General features: G+C 46.3%; 1 protein-coding gene across 1 annotated transcript in view; it reads right to left on the bottom strand.

Annotated features, from left to right (window-relative positions):
• SYAP1 (synapse associated protein 1) overlaps positions 1 to 18,690 on the bottom strand; it is a 1,300,668-nt gene that overhangs the window by 400,616 nt on the left and 881,362 nt on the right. The window contains exon 7 of the mRNA XM_069636804.1: positions 1,244 to 1,302. Coding sequence (XP_069492905.1) covers positions 1,244 to 1,302 — 59 coding nt within the window. The remainder of the gene's footprint in view (positions 1 to 1,243; positions 1,303 to 18,690) is intronic.

Genomic DNA, 18,690 nt, shown 5'->3' with positions numbered 1-18,690 from the left:
GTAGTGACATTGATAGAACAGTACCAGCGATCAGAGGAAAAACACCTTTTCCTCAAGTCAAAGTACAGTCGGAATAACCTAGGGATGTCTGGAGTTTAGAGAAATGGTGGACCCCTGCACTATCAGTTGGTTTGCATGTTTAGTCCAATATGTCCTGCAGTCGAAAAACATGGTTTGCTGGGGAACCAAAACTTCAAAGTTCCCAATGGTATTGTGTTTTGCAAGTACACCATTTTCCAGCGCCATTACTAAACAAGGTTTGCATACTTACCAATACAGTCGGAATGAGGCACATGAGAGGAAGCACCCTCACACAGGAGTTTGTCAATATTCTCGGATCCAGGATTGTCAGTCCACAAGATAGTGGCTGGGCCTCATGGGTGAAAGGACCTACTCTGGTTCCCACACACCATACCAGTCAGGAAAAGAGCCACGAGGATCGAGGTACCGCACCCACCATTTATGGCAGATAATGCTGCAATAAGGGCAGCGGGTTTGAGGCAGTGCTGAGATTTCACCAATCTTCCATCTTGGGCAATGTCCCTCTACTGTCCTTGTGTCAGAACCGTGCTTAGAAGCAATGTTGGATCCATAACTAGGTGACAAGATAAAGCAGTGCATGTGAATCAATAATGGTCTCCAAGCAAAAAAAGTACCTGGAATATCACAAAGGGAGGAATGGATGGGGTAACAGGGTCAGGACACTAAAAACCCTATGAGAGTCTGGGTAGAATAATTGGAAGCCTACCTTTTAGATTTGAAAGAACAATGAACTCCTTTTGCAGGTGTATTTAAACTTTCTTGCCTACACTGTTACAAGGATGACCACAAAAACATTTCTTCATGTTAACGGCTACATATGGTTTTGACTAAATTTCTAATTTTATCTTTTATTTGTAATATTTGTACTTTGTGTAAAAAAAAGTGTTGTCTTGGTTAATCTGTCGTGCACCAAAATACTTCGCTTTCCACAATTTAGTTGAATTATTGATCCTGGTCAATCAAAAATGGTAATGAGGCATTAGGGACCATTTTAACGACTTCCAATTTATTGCAGATGTTATCCAATCTATTCAAGTTTAAGCAGACCACTCACAGAAGTAAAGGCATTGCTAAAATAAAGTTGAGTGGTGCAACACTAGCTGGTTGGTTAAAATCATCATTTAATATTATGAAACAAATTCAAAATTACTACTCCTTGTTCATTATGTGTGTAATAAGCACTGAAGATATTTTTGCTCACCTCTTGCGGTTTCCCTTGTGATTTCACAGATACAGGTGGCGTTTTGGGTCGAACTGTTTCTAAAAAACAAAACGAGACCAGATAATTATAGCTTACAAAACTATATCTATTGCTCCAACTAAAGTATTTCAGAATTTTAGTATGTGATTTTCATCAACAAACTTTCAATCATCTCTTTCGTATGCCAATCACTGACCAATGCAGTCTTGCTAAACAAAATACTATACTAGAATATTTCCTTAATGAAAAGTAAAACAAAACTAAAATTCTAGTGTTCTGAATTAGTCTTTCTCCTTGCTCTAGTTTTATGCATCTTGCATGGAAAATCACAACCAATAGAATCATTTAAACCCAATGTTCTAAAATATAGCGACCTTATTTGGATGCGTTTGTCCAAGGACGTGCATTTTTGTAGGTTGTGTACCTTTTATATTACCAAATGGCAAAATTGGGTGAAAAACTTTAGATTGTGCCACAACGAGGTGGCAGTTTCATGCAAAAGAACCCCTGAAATTCAAATACAGCAGCTGTTGGATGCTACTCCACCTTAACCCGAGACGCTCATTGTGCAGCCCATGAGGACACTGATGACATCACATACGGCATCATCTGTGACATAACTGGAAATTAGAACACACTGAGGATACCACTAGTAGTACAAATTACAAGTGAAAGAGAAAGAGATACAATCTTTAAATAAATACTACTACACACAAACATAAATAGGAGGCACAAGTATTTTCATGTCTCAATTTTACATCAAATTAATGTCACTTTTTAGTCATCCGATTTTAAAAATCCTGAGTCAGTTAGTAATAGACGAGTATCTCCAAACCAAATACATTTCATTGCAGTTATTGCATTCGATTTTCTATACTTAAATTGCAAGCTATTTATACTACATTAGAAACAACCTGAAAAGATTTGAAAAGTAGTAAATTTGGCCTTCAGGATCAATCATATATCAGAAAGTAGTCTGTATGAAACGTTCACACCATACTCTTTCAACGCATTGTAACAGAGGAAGACAATGCAATAGTGTACTAAACATGTGATCTTTCTGCTTGCATGGGAAACAAGGCGTTTTTCTGTATCCTGAGTTAACATTTTGAAAGGCTTGAAAGAGTAGGTTTGTCCTTTATTGGCATATACTAAATGTCTAGTTTTGAAATGTCTTGAAATAAAGGCCATGAATTTTTCAAAACCTTTACTTTCCAGTGATGATATTAGTAGTGTCATCAGTGTTTGCATGTGGGAGTGTGTCAGGTAGACTGATTATTGGCACATGTGGTGGGGGTGTGAGCACATTCAGAGGAGTTAGATGGTGTCGCAGGGGTTATGTAGCCAATGTTTATCCTTTTTCATATCAGGGAAGTGGATGACGAGGCATATGTTATAAAACACATGACACTCCCTACTAATACCTGCGAGAGGTTGTGGCCCAATGCTGTAAAAGGGCCCAAATACCTACAAAAGGGGAATGGTCGATTAAGGTACGCAACATTTATGATATGAAGAGGCTTACGCACATGTTGGAGGTGTCGAAAGGAAAATTTACAAGAAATATGGTTGCTGTAACTCAAAATATCACGGTTGATATGGACTATGTGCGCTGAAGGAGCAGGTTATTTTATATCCATCAACATCCTTAGGAAATCATATAATGGAAAAGAGAATTGCATACTGCCAGTGGCAGCAGGGTTTGGGGGGGCGGGTTTAATAGGGCGTGGGAACTCAGGGGTTAGTTAACTTGGTATTGTGTTCAAGTGCACACTTGTTCAGAATTGTATGGTTTTGAAAAAATGAATAAAAACATCATATCTGAAAAGGTTGGCCAGCCTATAGAGGAGGAAGAGGATATAATTGTGGAAGATATGTATTCAGAGGAGGTTGTTGTAGATGACGAAGACAACATTGACCAGGATGATTATATTTGACCAACGCCAGATATGATAGACCCTCTCACTACTTTCTATAGTGAGGGCGAATATTAAAGGGAACATGGGGCAGCCCTGTCGTGTACTTCTCTTTAGAGTGAAGGAGGGGGACATAATATGGTTAGTCCTTATTTTAGCTTTGGGATCATTGTATAATAGCCGAATAAAGCTTTGGAAGCAGGGTGAAAACTCCATATGGGTAAGTACGGCATACAGGTATCTCCACGGCAACGAGCCAGGCGCTTTTTCAGCATCGAGCGATATCGCCACGGCTGCAACTTCGGGGTCTAGTTGTGATATTATCGCGAACAGTCTTCACAGGTTCAGGGACGTGGATCCTGCAAGTATAAATCCTAATTGATCGGGATGTATCAATTTGTTCATCTGTGGGAGTGCCCCTTCGCTATGGCTTTCGCATATATTTTGTAAAAGTCCACTGGAAGGCCATCCGGGTCTGGGGCTTTCCTAGCCATCAAGTCCTTAATCACAAGGGCGATTTCTTCCAGCGTAAGGGGAGTTTCGAGTGCTGCCCTCTCGTCTGGTTGTAATCTGGTAAGGGGAATTGAGGACACATATTGTTCAAGTTCTTGTTCCGACACCTGGTCGACGTTCTTGTACAGATCAGAATAGAAGTTCAGGGAGACCTTGTTGATCTTGTCGGCCTCTGTGCGGACTGACCCGTCTGACCCCATGATGGATGCGATTGGTGTGATTCCATTTTCAGCCTTAATTAGTTTTGCCAGTGTCTTATCGGCTTTGTTCCCCTCTCCGTAACGTCTGGCTTTGGTTGGCTGTGCAATGTATTTCACTTCCCGTTCAGCCAGTTCTCTGATTTTCTCCAGCTGTTCCTGCAGAGGTTTAAGGGCATCAATGCCTGGCGTGTGTGCATGTGTATTTTCCAGGGATCGAAGGGTGATCTCAGATTGGTTTAGGTCATTCCTAATGGCTTTTAGCATGCCCACTGTTCTCGATCGGAGGTGCCCCCGGGTCCAGACCTTTTAAGGTTTCCCAAACCGTGGCCTTAGAGGCAGTAGTGCCCACGTTATTTGCAAAGAACTCGATAGTGTTCTCTCTCAGGGGTTCTAGGATCGTTTCGTCTCGTAGTAGGGCCGGTGGTATGCGCAATATTCACAGCGCTAGCATCTCATCGGTCAATTGTATTTCGACCAGAACCAGTGAATGATCAGATAAGGTGTATGGAAGGATGGAGCAACTGCCCACACAGGGTACCAGCCAATAGTCTATACGTGAGCTGGAGGAGTGGACGGAAGAATGGAATGTGAATTCCTCCAGGGCCGGATGGAGTTCCTGTCAGGTTCCCATATTATGTTCTTCACATTTTCAAGGGTCTTAGGAAATGTGGGCGTTTCAGGCATTCATTCTGGAGAACTAAAAGGGGAAGTTGGTTTAAGTACTAGGTTGAGTCTGGGTTTAGTGTAGCAGTTTAAGGGTTAAAGTTTGTTTTCCTTAACTGTTCTTCATTCAGAAAGACTTGGCCCTCCCAAGCCAAGATGGTGGAACTACCTTTCAACAGTGATTGGTTCAGACTTGTGTAGTCATCATTGTGTTGTCACTTAGAATATTCAGTATTATTCTTTTTTTCATAACAACATTTTATTGGCATATTCAAGAGCATTACATTAATCATAACAGCAGCTATGGTGAAGCGTACAATAGTATGTGAAAGCAGCAAAGTTTGCCGGGGGAGCCGGAGTGAGGGGCCTCAAAACGCTGGAAGAAGCATTACTGTCCATGGTCCATCCTGTCCTCGGATGCCAAGTGGGATACACGGGATGTGGCATGATGGGTCGCTATGGTGTGGGGTTGTGGTTCAGTAGAGCGGGCTGCCCTGGAGCCATCTGGTTAGCGAGGGCCTCCTGGTGAGGGCTGGGAATTTAGCAGCATAGTCCATGAACGGGTCCCATATATTCAGGGTTCTATATGGGAAGTCCGTTTGGATCGCCGTGATTTTTTCAGCCACGGCTATGTCCCAACATTTTGCCCACCAGAGGGCCACAGAAGGGCCTTCTTTATTTATCCATACCCGGGCCATTGCTATTTTTGCTGCCAAGAGTAGATGTGTACATAGCCTGGGGATGTGGCCTGAGACTGGAAATGTACCCCCCACCCGTGTCACCCAGGAGAATGATTCCGGGATCCCATGGGATGGAAAGGCCTGTGATTTCCTTGATGTGTTTGAGTATCTCTTTCCAGTACTTTTCAGCTTTCAGGAATGACCATGTCATGTGGAATAATGAGCCGGGGTTTGGGCATCCTCGCCAACAAGTACGGGGTATGGATGGATTGGCCTTGTTAATTTGTGCTGGTGTCGTATAGTACCCGTAGCATAGCTTATAGCCCCCTTCTGTGTCTGTGATGCATTGCGAGCTTTTATGTAGTCTGGCCCAGATCTTTCCCCAAACCTCGAATGCAATCTCCTTTCCCAGATCCTTTTCCCATTCAAGCATATACCTTTCTTTTTTAGAGGGGTCTGCTCTGTCTAGAGTCGGTAAAGGGTTGCGATCCTGCCTTTGTTGGTAGGGGATGTTAAGGAACATTCCAGTGCTGTTAATTCTCTGGAGCAGTTCTCCCCGATTGCTCTATGGGACAGCCAATGGCGGATTTGGGCATAATGGAACCTTTCCTGTTCCCCCACCCCGAATTTTACTTTGCACCTTTCAAATGAGATGGGCGCACTCATCCAGGGTTGAAAGCTGTGCGTAGACAGGCCTTGGGAGAAATCAGGGTTATTCCAGATGGGAGTTAGGGGGCCCATGGGACCGCGAGTGCCCCACTTACGGGCCGCTTCTTTCCAGCAGCAGACTGTTGTTGTCGTTGCCAGTAGGAGTCCACTGTTTGCCTGAGGTTTTATTGTTGGTAGGTGTGGGAGGACTGAGGGCGATACCGGTCACCAAGCCTCCTCGAGTTGTATCCATTTCGGTCTGTCTGCCTCCTGGACCCAAGTGAAAGCGTGAGATAGCTGCGCAGCTAGGGTATACCTTGTTAGATCCGGTTCTCCCAGACCTCCCTGTGGTATGCCCCTCAACATTATTCGTTTGGCTATGCGAGGTTTCCCCTCCCCCCCATACGAATTTTTGGATTTGTTTTTGCAAGGATACTAGGGCCGGACCCGGTATGCGGATGGGGAGTGCTGTGGAGTGGTACAGCCATCTGGGAATTAGGTTCATTTTGATGGCAGTGATCCTACCAAACCAGGACATTTCCTGGGCTTCCACCTTTTGAGATCATTATGGAGATCTCTGATCAGTTGCGGGAAGTTACTCGAATACAGACGTAATGGTTCCTTGGGGATGTGTACCCCGAGATATTCGATTGGGCCTGTGGACAATGGGATTGGCATTAGGGGGCTGAGAGGGTCTTTTTCTTGTGCAGAGAGATTAACCGCCAAGGCTGTGGACTTGGGATAGGTTTACCGAGAACCCTGACAGGGCCCCGAATTCTGAGATCTCCTCCCAGAGAGCTTTCAGGTACGATGTCAGGTTAGTTGCTGTTATTAAGACATTGTCCGCGTATAGCGCCATTTTATATTCGTGGCCCCCCACCGTTAGCCCATTTATGCTATGGTTTTGTCTGATTCTTGCGGCAAAGGGCTCCATAGACAGAGCAAAGATTAAGGGTGAGAGTGGGCAACCCTCTCTAGTGCCCCTAGTTATGTAGATCTTGTTAGATCTGGCCCCAATGACTCGCAGCTGTGTGGTGGGGGATTGATAGTTGGCCATTACCCAAGTGATGAAATTCGGACCAAAGCCCAAGTGCCCAAAGACTGCCCGAATGTACCCCCAGTCTACCAGATCAAAGGCTTTGTGTGCATCCAGTGATATAGCGGCCATTCCTACCTTTAGTTTGTGGGCACTTTCGATGATGTTTATCGTCCTTCTGATGTTATCATGAGTTCCCCTCCCCGGGATGAACCCGGTTTGGTCTTGATCAATTAGAATTGGGGGGCTAGGATTCTAGCGAACTTTTTATAGAAGTTTGCAGATAGGCCGTCAGGGCCCGGGGTGGCGGGTTTGAGAGACTTAATTGCGTCTATGATTTCTTCGGTGGAGATGGGTGATTCTAGGGAGTCGAGTTGGGATGTGTCTCGAGGGGGAAGTGTACTCAGATATTCTGGCAAATTGTCCAGTGCCGTGGAGTTCCCGGACATGATTGATTTATGGTGGTTCAGCAGCTCTTCCATTTTTTCTGATTCCGAGTAGAGCAATGTTCCATCTTTCCCTCTTAGTTTCAGAATATTGTCTCGGCTCCGGAGTTTTTTCAGTTTCTGCACAAGCCCTTGTTAGGCAGAGACCTGTGCAGTTCCCTCCGGGAACACTGCAAAAGATTTAGGACTACAGGTGTTAGCAGTAAACCCACTTGGTAGCAGTCTGTACCACCCAGATTTACCTGGTAGCTGCTGTGGCTGAGCAGTCGGACGTCCCTCAAGAAGAGTTAGGCAGTATGCAAAGTATACACAATAGGCACTCAGATACAATAATACAAGCAAACACTGACCAGAGCTTTGGTATCAAAGTATATCATTATTTATTTAAAAACACACTGTTTGAAACACTCCAGCACTCTTATTGTAAAACAATCTAAACACAGTTACTATTATAATATATACAACCCTTATTCCTTATCAGATAAGTCTTAGTTAACACCACTTATTTCCAGAGGTGAGCGCTTAACTATAGATGGCACTCCAATAAGTTCATGAAGAAGGGGGGGAAAAAGACAGAATATGGGAAGATACACCACTCTAACCTTTAGGAACACTATTAGCAAGGCAGGAGAGCAAAAAGTCACTTGTGAGCCAAAGTCCATAGGCTGGGCCCACTCTTAGAGAGAGCAGAGCACAAATGCGCCCAAGATCACACAGTTACACTAGGCTTTGAAAGTCTTGCAGAGAGTTCGAAAAGAGTTTAGAGAGGCTCAGAAAAGTTTAGCCAGGGTGTCCCAGGCTAACCCAGGTTTGTAAGCCGGGGGCTAAATCTACCCCGTACAGTCGGTGGCAAGGGAAGCTGGGCGGGACACGGTACCTTAAGTGGGAAGGATCCTCCAGCGGTGGCAGTTGTTCCTGGCAGCGGGTGCCGGTCTCGTCGTCGTCCAGGGGAAGAGAAGATATCGACTTGGAGGAAGGTCGTTGCATTGCCGGGGAAGAAACCAGACGTAGAGTTTTCCGGTTAAAGGCATTACCCTTTAATTCGCGGTCGTGGTAAAACGTGGTATCCCGGTTGCCGGGGTGCTTGGCACAGGCAAGGCGGCCACGAAATACGTCGGGAAGGCGAAAAGACAGTGAAACTGGTTATCCCCACCAGTCAAAGGAAGAAGACTCTCCGGCGGGAGATCTCCTCTGTCGGGAAAAGTGGTGAGACGGTCCAGCAGGGCTCCACCGGTGGTGCCGTCATGGCAGGTCGGCTCAGCTTCTCCCTCGTCGGATTCTTAGGTCCTGTGGCGACTTCTGAAGTTCCAGTCCCCAAAGCCCTGCTTTTATGCAGAAAACCCCCATTCACTCAGCCTAGCTGTCACTCAAACATGCTAAGTGGTGAGCCGGCCGGCTCACCACTTGCGCCAATCAGGACGGAGTGCAACTTGAGTTGCCTAGGCAACTCAGTCCAGGGTGCCTAAATCCCCCTCCACCCGTCCTAAGTACCCCAGACAGAGTGGCACCACTTTGGAGGGCTTCTGTAAAGAAGCCCGCCAAAAAGTGGAACAAAGGGCTCGACTTGGGTTGGAGTCACAGAAGAGAACACAAACGCCATTTTAGAACCGAGTTTTGGCAAAAAAATATCAACCGGAGACTTAATATTAATTAAATAAACAGGCGGTATGTTCGAGGCTATCGTAATTAAATAAATAAAGATAGTAGCCTCGAACAATGGGAAAATCCCATAGAGAAATATTCGCGGTTGAATATAAAAAGTAGTATCTACTGCCACCAGCCAAAACTCGATCAGGGGGGACGGAGACGTTCCCCCTCGACTAACAGACCCCGGGGCAATCGAATTGCCCCAGCCAGTACGTCCACAATATGATGGTTTGTACTGGTTCTGTTCAGAATTTAAGACTAGTAAAGTCAATGGTGACTTTACAGACCCTGGGAGGCAGTAGTCAGTCCCAGGGTATGGAGTCTATACTGGGGAGTCACTATGACACCCCTGTGTTACTGCACTGAGGGTGCTGTGTAACACACTTCACAAAAACACATGAAGCCCTATGGAGTAAAAGACCCCATAGCCCATTAAACACATCTACAATCAAGGAAACACTCAAAGTAGGTTAGGAAATTCAGCCTAAACAGAGAATTCTCCCTAACACTCGCCCCCTCCCCAGACTAAGGGACAGGAGGATTTAATCCGCTCCTGGATGAACCTCATACCTCTAGTCGATGACATACATCCTAGAGAGTCCATCAGCATTTTGATCGTGACACCTTGACCTATGTTCTATGGTCCGATCAAAGGTTTTCCTTTGTAAGCTATATGACCTACAAACCCTTTGAGGAACATCAGTCTTTTTAAAGTTATAGGGGATCTGGTTGACCAGTCCCTCAGAAGTGGTTACAACTTCTGAACCTGTGTAAGGCTTTTGCAAGGGGTCCTTATAAAGGATTCCCTTAGATCTAGAGGGGCCTCCAAGGTTCCTCACCACCCCTCTTGTGGGAGCAGGTTGGGTCTTAGGCCTCTTGGTTGGAGGGGTTGGGGTTAGGCAATGTACCTGCTTCCCCTTCCTCTTAGATCTAACCTTACCTACTTTAGGAGTTTCCCCCCTAATATTAGGATTTGAGTTGGGGTCTTCAGTAGAAGGTCCAACAGTCTGAAGGTTTTTGGCCTTAGACTTTTCTTTCCTGGTTTTCCACCAGCATTGAGAATTACCAGTTCTCTCAGGCCTAGGTAAGGGTCCAGTAGGTCTATCCTCCTCTTCCTCAGAAGCAGGGGGGGGGGTCACAGACTCTGTAACTGGGGGAACAATGATGGAGCTTGGTTGGGGCTCCCATTTCCCTAATGTACTAGCCTGAAATGTGCCTGGGTTAGAGGTCAACTTACTAACACCAGGGCTTGTAGTGGGGGTCTCAGTAGAGGTTCCCACAGGCTAAGAGTGGTCCCTTAAGGTGGCCTCTCTAGCTAATTTGGTTAGGTTCTGGTTCTCCATACTGGGAGGCCTGGGGGTATGTGACACTACTCCTAGAGTTCTCAGGTCATTCCCCAACAGGATTTTCCCAGGCACCTCAGTCTGCACACTGACAGGGATCCTCACTGTCATGTTGTTACACTGAATGAGGGCTGGTAGAATAGGAACCATTTGGACAGGGCCACCAGACATCTTAGTGGGACCTTTGGGTGCTCTTGCCACATCCTCAGGTTGAAAGAAGCTTTCATCCACTACTGTTCTGCTGGCCCCAGTGTCTCTCCTGGCAGGAGTATCCTGGCCATTGACAAGAACACTGTCCACATAATACACCTTAGAGTTAACAGGTAGGGAGTTATACACAACCCTATTCTGGGGACTAACCAGACCCATAGGCTCTAAGTTTACAGTTGCTTGAAGACCCAAGGGTTCTTCAGCAAAGAGTTCAAAGTGGGCACTAGCCATCTGTACTTCATCCTCAGGAGTGAAGGCTAAGGAGACTGTGCTGATCCCTGCAGGTTAACCCTTGCATCTGGGATCCCCTTTGATATGGTCAGTAGCCTTACAGATATAGCATTGTCCAAATGCTCTCTGAAAGGGTGACTTGTTCTGACCTCCTTCTGGTTGTTGACCAGAAGGTACACTAGCCTGATTCGGTTTACCCTGGGGCTTACCCTGGTTATTTTGTTGTTTGTGGCCCTCTTTGGTATGGGAGGTATTATAATTCTCTGGATTCACTTTAGGTGGCTGCTTTCCCTCATCCTTTTTCAGAGTGACCCCTGAATCCTTGTGAGTGGCCCTGTTGGCAACCCACAAGTCAGCAGCCTTAGCTAGTCTTCTGGAATCTAATTCCTTTGAATCAGCCAAGTGCTGTCTGAGCTCAGGAGAGCAGGCATCATAAATTGACTCCAACATAAAAAGATTTTTCATACCTTCATAAGTATTCACCTTGTAACCCTTAATCCATCCCTCTAAGTTTTTCAAACACTCACTCACCCAGGTAGCCCAAGGGGTACCATCATGCTTTTTGAGGGTTCTAAACCTCTTAAGATACTGGGAAGGGGTCTTCCCAAATCTAGCTATCAGAGCTAGTTTCACACATTCATACTCTTTCCTATCCTCCTCCCCCAACTCCATTACCACATCAGTTGCAACAGGGGGAAGCCTAGAGAACAACCAGGTGAGTAAGTAATTTCCTGTGATGTTCTGGAGCCCATGATTATATTCAAACAGAGACAACCAATCCAACACATCCAACTTCGGCACATACATACCAACCAATTCTTTAGGCATCCGGGGTCTTTTAGGACTGGAACTTCTAGAGGAGCCAGAGAGAGAAGTATTTTCAACAGACAATTTCTTCATTTCTAGCTCATGCTTGAGCTCCATTTCCCTTAGCCTTAGTTCTTGATTCAGTTCCTGGTGTCTTTGTTCAGCCTGAGTATTCAGTCTCTTGAACTCTAGTTCAAGTTTCATTTTTTCCAGCTCAAGATATTGAGGACTAAGTGTGGGACCTGGCAAAGGTCCAGTAGGTACAGCTGGCAGAGCAGACAGAGGCCTATGGGGGACAGTCACAGCAGCCTCACCCTCCTCTTCGGACTCTTCCTCAAGATCATCAACATTTGGTTCAACATCAATCTCTATACTGTTATCTACAGTTTCTGGCATGGTAGGTTCCTCTGAACCATCATCCGGACTTTGGTTAGCTAACAACCTTTCTATCAATTCCATTTTCTTGCCTTTAGTCGGGAGGTTCTTATGCTTACAGAGAACTCTTAAACAATCAGCAGTTTTTGTAGCAAGGGACTCTTGACTATAAACTTTCCATAGTTAACAAGTTAGAAAGATTACTTTTTCAGTGCTAAACTTTGTGGTTAGTTTCACTAAGGTATCCTAAAGCACTCTAAAATGTATACTCAATACAAATCCCACCGCTGTACACCAGTGTTAGGCAGAAACACTGCAAAAGATTTAGGACTACAGGTGCTACCAGGTAAATCTGGGTGGTACAGACTGCTACCAAGTGGGTTTACTGCTAACACCTGTAGTCCTAAATCCTAGTCTCCATACATCTACGGATTCAGTTTCTCTGAGCAGTTTGGCTATTGAAAGCGCTTGTACAAAGTCTGTGTTCGTGGGGGGTAAGGTTTTATCCACTTGGGGATTTGGCTTGCAGTTGAAATCTCCGCTCATGATTAGGTGACCTTCGCAAAAAGCTGTAATGGTCGGAATTAAGTTTGTGATGAAGTTGGCTTGTGACGTGTTGGGGCCATAAATTGAGACTTTGGTGATGGGAAGTTCTTCGAATAGGCCCTTTAGAAGTAGGAATCGGCCCTCCGGATCTCTTTCTATAGTGATTTTCGACAGTGGGACCCTGTCACTCAGTAGGATTGCCACTCCTCTTTTTTTCTGTCCGGAGGAAGCGAAGTATGCCCTGTTTTTATACCTACTGAATCTCACCCTGCTTTCGTCTTCCTGCAGTAGATGAGTTTCTTGGAGGAGAACGATATCTCCTGATAATTGTCCTAATCTGTGCTCTACTGACTTAAGCTTTCTTGGCGAGTTCAGGCCCTGGACGTTCCATGAGAGTATTACTATTTCACTAGCCTCAGCAATTGCTATTTGCTGCCGCGTTAGATATGTTTTGGTCCGTAATCTCACCACGGGCCGACAAACTGCTGTAAGAGATCTGTTGCTGCGTTGTTCTGGTGGAAGCCTAGCTGCTGTCATGATGTACTGCTGAGTTGAGTATGAAGCCAGACCCTATGGGGTGCGGCGCATCCATCCTTGGATTGGGTGCTCTGATAGCCTATGTCCCCCCTCTCCCTCCCCCAACTTGAACTGGTAGTAGAACTATTGTCCTTCTGCCACTGGGGAACTGGTGACATTAAAGCGCAAAGCGTTGGCCAACTGGGCCGATGAACTGAACGATGTTGGAGCTCAAACATTGCTCCCGCACTGTTAGCGTACTTGGAAGCGAGTGTTTCTGAGGGTTTCATTGATGCATGAATCCCGAATTATTGTAAGCGATGAAATACTCCTTCTCAGAAGACAGGGTACCCGCAAAGGGGGGGCCAGCCCGAGCCTAGCGGGTCAGGACTCTACTGAAACCATGCTGTCTGATCACCCCGGATTGCTGATTTTCTTAAGGGGACCCCGGGGCCTGCGTCTTCTGCCTGTTTTTGACCAGTCGCCTATGGGGGATTTGTCCCGAGGGCGGCGTATTGGTTCTTCTGATCCCGACTCTCCATCCGATCTTCTAAGGCCCATGAATTTATCTGCTTCCTTTGGAGTGTGAATTTGCTTCAGGGCCCCTTCCCATTTGAATTTCACTGAGGTCGGGAATCCCCATTGGTATGGGATTTTTTTTCTTGTAACCATTCCGTTAGCAGGCGCATAATTTTTCGCTTCTGAAGGGTAGAGGCAGCCAAGTCCTGATATAGCGAAATTGTGGATCCCCGGAAGGTGATCGGTTGCATTTGCCTCGCCTCACGCATGATTTCCTCCTTCATACGGAAAAAATGAATTCTGGCCAGAACGTCCGGAGGGAACGCAGATTCTCGCCTTGGGGATGCTTTGTGCACCCGGTCCAATTCCAGAGGTGCGGTATCCGGGAGTGTGATGATGAATCTGAACAAGTCAGAGACTTAGTCTTTCAATTCTGCATCTGGAATCGTGGATGGGATCCCTCGCAATCTAATGTTATTCCTCCGAGAGCGGTTTTCCACGTCCTCCTGTTTTGCCTCCAGAAGGTTGCATCTTGCCTCCAGGGCAGTGATTCTGTCTCTGTCCTGTTCGTCTTCAAATCTCTGGTCACAGACCTCAGATTCAAGCTCAGCTGTTTGGCGTTCGACCTCACCCACCCGATTGCCCCAAACATTTTTTTTTTTGGTGACCTCTTCTGTGCTTTTTTGAATTTCCTTGGTCAAGGCCGAGAGTAGGTCTTGTAGGTCAGCCTTGGTGACCGACTGAGAGGGGCAGTGGGCTGGTACCAAAGCTGTAGACATGGGGTTGCTGGAGGCGTCTTCCGGCGGGTCCCCCTTCTTGGATTTTTCATTTGCAGTATTAGATAATAGGGAGACAATGTCCGCCTGTTTGGGCACCTTGCTGCTTCTCGACATTTTGGTGCTTTTGGGTCACAGAGGCGAGGCTATCTATGTGGAATATTAGATATTCAGCCCTGGGGGGGGGGGGGGGTTTCAGGATTCCACTTTGGGTGTTTTCGCCCCCGCCAGGCACGTCCCAGGGAGCTCTGCTATTGAGGCGGGGTTGGGCTGTAGTGGGTTAACAGTAGCCCTTTGCTAAATATGGCGAGCTTCGGTGGATTAGCTGATGGATCCTAGTGGTACATAGAAGTGCGGCGGGTCGCCGGGGTGAAGAGCTTTGAGAGAGAACCCGGGGCCCAGGCAGGACGCCTAACCCACAGCGTTCCATGGTGTTGTAGTAATGCGAGGTCCCAGATGTAGTGAGGAGAGAGTCCGCACGAGAGGGAAATCCCCCTGAAACTCCCTTCTCCTCATCTTCGGGTATTTGGTTTGGCGTGCTCCTCAGAAGGCAGGGGGTTTCTGCATGCTCTCGTACGGCCCCAGACGTTCAGGTCCGGTATGTTGATCCAGGCATATTGAGGACCAATGGAGAGTGGGCCGCCGGCGCATCACCGCGGCCTGCTGGGCCGTAGAGGTGCGTGAGACCCAGCTACTATACCACCACACCGGAGATGCCGCTGGCGCGGTGTGGTGGGCTCCTACGCCCGCAGCTGGCATCCGGGTGGGCGGCCGAGCCGCTGGTTGCAGAGCAGTCGCCGGGGAAGAGAAGCTGCAAGCCGCCAATCGAGGCCACCGGGCGGCGGCACCCCCCCCGCACAGCTCCTCCCCCAGGGGGGCCCGCTCCAGGTCAGCCGAGTCTTGGGGAGCGGAGCGTGAGCTAGTCCCCGCGTAATATGGGGAGAAGGAGGTGCGGCATCAGCGGGCATCCAAGTTGGGATCCAGATGGGCTCTGGTAGCAGCAGCGTCGATCTCCGCTGGCATTGCGCTTATGCCGCCTTGGTGTCTGGAGCCGATCAAGTGGGTTAAGCTGTGGTCGCCTACAGTAGGGTGCGACGCTGGAGAAGCCAGTGCAGGGTGGAGAGCTGAGTATATCGGGCGATCCAGTTTGCTGTAGCGCGCCTGCCCCTCCCCCTTATGGAGTTATCCCTCTGCTGGTGCTCCGCGGCCACCACCTTAGCTTCAAGCGAGACCCGGGGGGGAAAAAGCGCCAAAACTTTGTAATTCGGCTGCGGACCGGGAACAGCTCGTCTGGCAGCCGCAGGGTGACTTCATGCGTGAGGCATTCCGCTGTCGCCTCGTAACGGGGGCTGGTGGCGGCAGAGTTATGATGGCGCGATGAACCACATGGGAGTTCCTACGAAGCCATGCCACTCGTGGCGGCTCCAAGCCACGCCCCTCTCAGTATTATTCTAAACTGCCTTTCATTAAAGTTATCCTCTGAGTAGGTCATAGAATAGTTAGCTCCATTAAATAAAGTTAAAGTTTTCAAAAGATATAAGTGTAGATAATTATTATTGTTAGTTTTAGTCCAATTGTAATATATTGAAGTCAAGAAAAAAGTCTGAAGTCTGCTGCAGAAGAGATATTCTGAGAACCTGGCTACCGAGTTGCAGATCTGAAGAGTCCACTAAATTAAGATAAAGCCAAGTTACTTTCAGTTTTTTATATTGGAGATTACTAAGTTTTCGTCCTTTAAATGAAAGAACTGCGTTCATCTAATTAGTATTTTACCTGGAACAGTGAATGTTATGTAAAAGGACTTAAGAATAAGTTTGTATGAGTTAATGAAACTAAACCTGTACAGTTAACAAGCAGTAGGTAGTAGAGTGAATTTCTATTTTTGCTTGCACGTTTATTTTTTATAAGAATAACTAACAAGGCGTGCGGATCAGATTCTCTGTGTTTTAACCTTGTACTAACTCTAGATATAATGTAATTGAGTTATAGTTAGCTGCGTAGCGGATCGTGCGGCGCACGGATCGAAGGATCTATTGAGCGCACGAGTTAAGAAAAAGGACCTTACGACATTGTGGCAATTTTGGATCTTTTGACTTCCGATTATTTTCTTCGTTGCGCTCAGTGTCGAATCGATACACTGATAAACACATTGCCTGAGGAGACACATTTTTCAGATTTGGATAAAGACTATTTTTAACAAGTTTAGAGACTTCAACTGATATGTGAAAGGTATTTATTAAAGGACAGAGCTATTAAAAAGAATAAGCACTAAGTCAAATTTTTAAATACAGTATTCATTTTTGGGAAAACTCATTTTAAGGAAATCTGTGAGAAGCAAAAGAGAGAGAGAGCGAGTTGAGGAGGAAGTTGATTTTGAATGTTTTTCAGCAATAACAGTTACAAGTTGAACACTACATTTTCATGAAGTCAGCATTCAGCACTAGAACTTCTTCATAAGCAGCCTAAAAGCAATCAAGCTTAGGCAACAGTTATGAGAATTAAAATAAAAGAATTACTTACCCTTTGAGAGAGTCCAGTTAAATGGTGAGAATAAATATTTAAATTCTATAAAATTGTACTTCCTTTTTAGGGCAACTACTGAACCTGCATTTTCCAATGAAGACAGGCAGAGACTCAAGCAGTAGAAGTCCCTGAGTTTATTATTTTCTCCATTCCCCTTGGGTTTGCCTGTCCAATAATTTTATTATAGCAGGATTGTTGGGATGGCAGGCTTAGGGGGTCTGGAGGGCCAGCTTCACTCCTGCAGGATCCTTCAGCAACAGTCATGTCAGTTCCCTCCACACATCCAACATCACTGTGGCGGCCTTGGATTGCTGTCTTTTCAGAGATCTAAGATTGTATTGAAGTCACCTCCCCATAGAATTCTGGCGTCTTCTGGGGGTGATATATGTGACATAATGTGTAGATAGAACTCGGGCCATATGTGTTTATTAGGATTACCTCCCGATTCTTCAGCGTGCCCCATAGAATCACGCTCCCTTTATCACCAGCATCTGCTATGTGTCCCAGTCACTGCATTGGACGTTAAGGTTGCTTAAAACATTCGCAACAGTGCGCCACCTTTAGTCGGACCTATGTACTCTACATTCTGGTGGACATCTCTACTATCCCCTCTCCTCATAGACAAATCACATTTATGTGTTCGTAATTAATGCATTTGAACTTGTGCCTTTCTGCATTTTAATCTACTGCCTTATTGGCTCCCTCTGCTAAAATCGAATCTAGGTATGTTTGTATTATGCATTTGAACTTGCTCCTTTCTGCATTTTAATCTACTGCCTTTTTGGCTCCTTCTGCCAAAATCGAATCTAGGTATCTGTACCCTAATACACTGCTACCGCAGTTACTGCTGCCTTAATTTCTGTGCACGCCACTACATCTACGGTGGTCATTGTTATTGTTGTTTAACATTGTGTGCAATTGCCTACGACAGCACCTCTACCTCAACCACCCTCTTTGTAGATCTAGTAGGTATCTGCTTTCGACTGTATTAGGCCAACATGCCCTCCACCCTCACTATTCTATTTGCAAGAATACTGCCCACCCTACTCTACCTCACATGGCACACTAGTGGGACAGTACCCAAATACACCACCGCCTCCCTCCACTACCCCAATCTTCACAACACCATGACAATGCCGTCCATTGCCCACCACACCAACCCTTACCTTAACAACCCAGCCTTATGGCTCCAACACTTTGCTTCCAGACCTTGACCAAACATACCATGTTCCATCACCCTGAGAAATGCCAGACTTGGCTCACGACTCACGCATGCCTCCCATCACTCTGTGCATCTTAAACAGCCTCTGACCTGCACCGCATCCACACACTTGAAAAACCCATCATCACCTCACCCCAACCTCCCCAACACTAGCAATATTAAGGGTGCATTAATCAATGTCAGATCACTCATGGCTCACACTCTAGAAGTGGCTGACCTTATTCTCACCCTCGACTTTATGGCTATCACCGAAACTTGGCTTCACGCAGCCTCTGGCCCACTACTCTCCCTTGCCATCTCTCCAGGTTACAACATTATCAGACACGATCGTAACTCTAACCAGTCCAAAGGTGGTGGCATTGCCATCATCCATGAAAATGCTCTAAACTTCCACCTCTCCTCTGTGCATCACTTTTCTTCTATGGAAGCACTGACAGGTAAACTAGCCGTCACTCCTAACCACTCTATCACCTTCCATCTACTTTACCGGCCACCTGGGCCGCTATCCACCTTCGCTGAGGACCTCTCTAACATCATCACTCATAACACCAAAACCAAATCCCAAGCCTCGATATTAGGGGACTTTAACCTGGGCCTCACTGATCCCAATGACACTGCTGCCATGACTAT

Source organism: Ambystoma mexicanum, chromosome 7p (assembly GCF_040938575.1).
Source record: "Ambystoma mexicanum isolate Mex_15411 chromosome 7p, UKY_AmexF1_1, whole genome shotgun sequence".
Taxonomy (NCBI): domain Eukaryota; kingdom Metazoa; phylum Chordata; class Amphibia; order Caudata; family Ambystomatidae; genus Ambystoma; species Ambystoma mexicanum.
The sequence above is the reverse complement of the archived record's forward strand: the minus strand, read 5'-3'. Positions and strand labels throughout refer to the sequence as shown.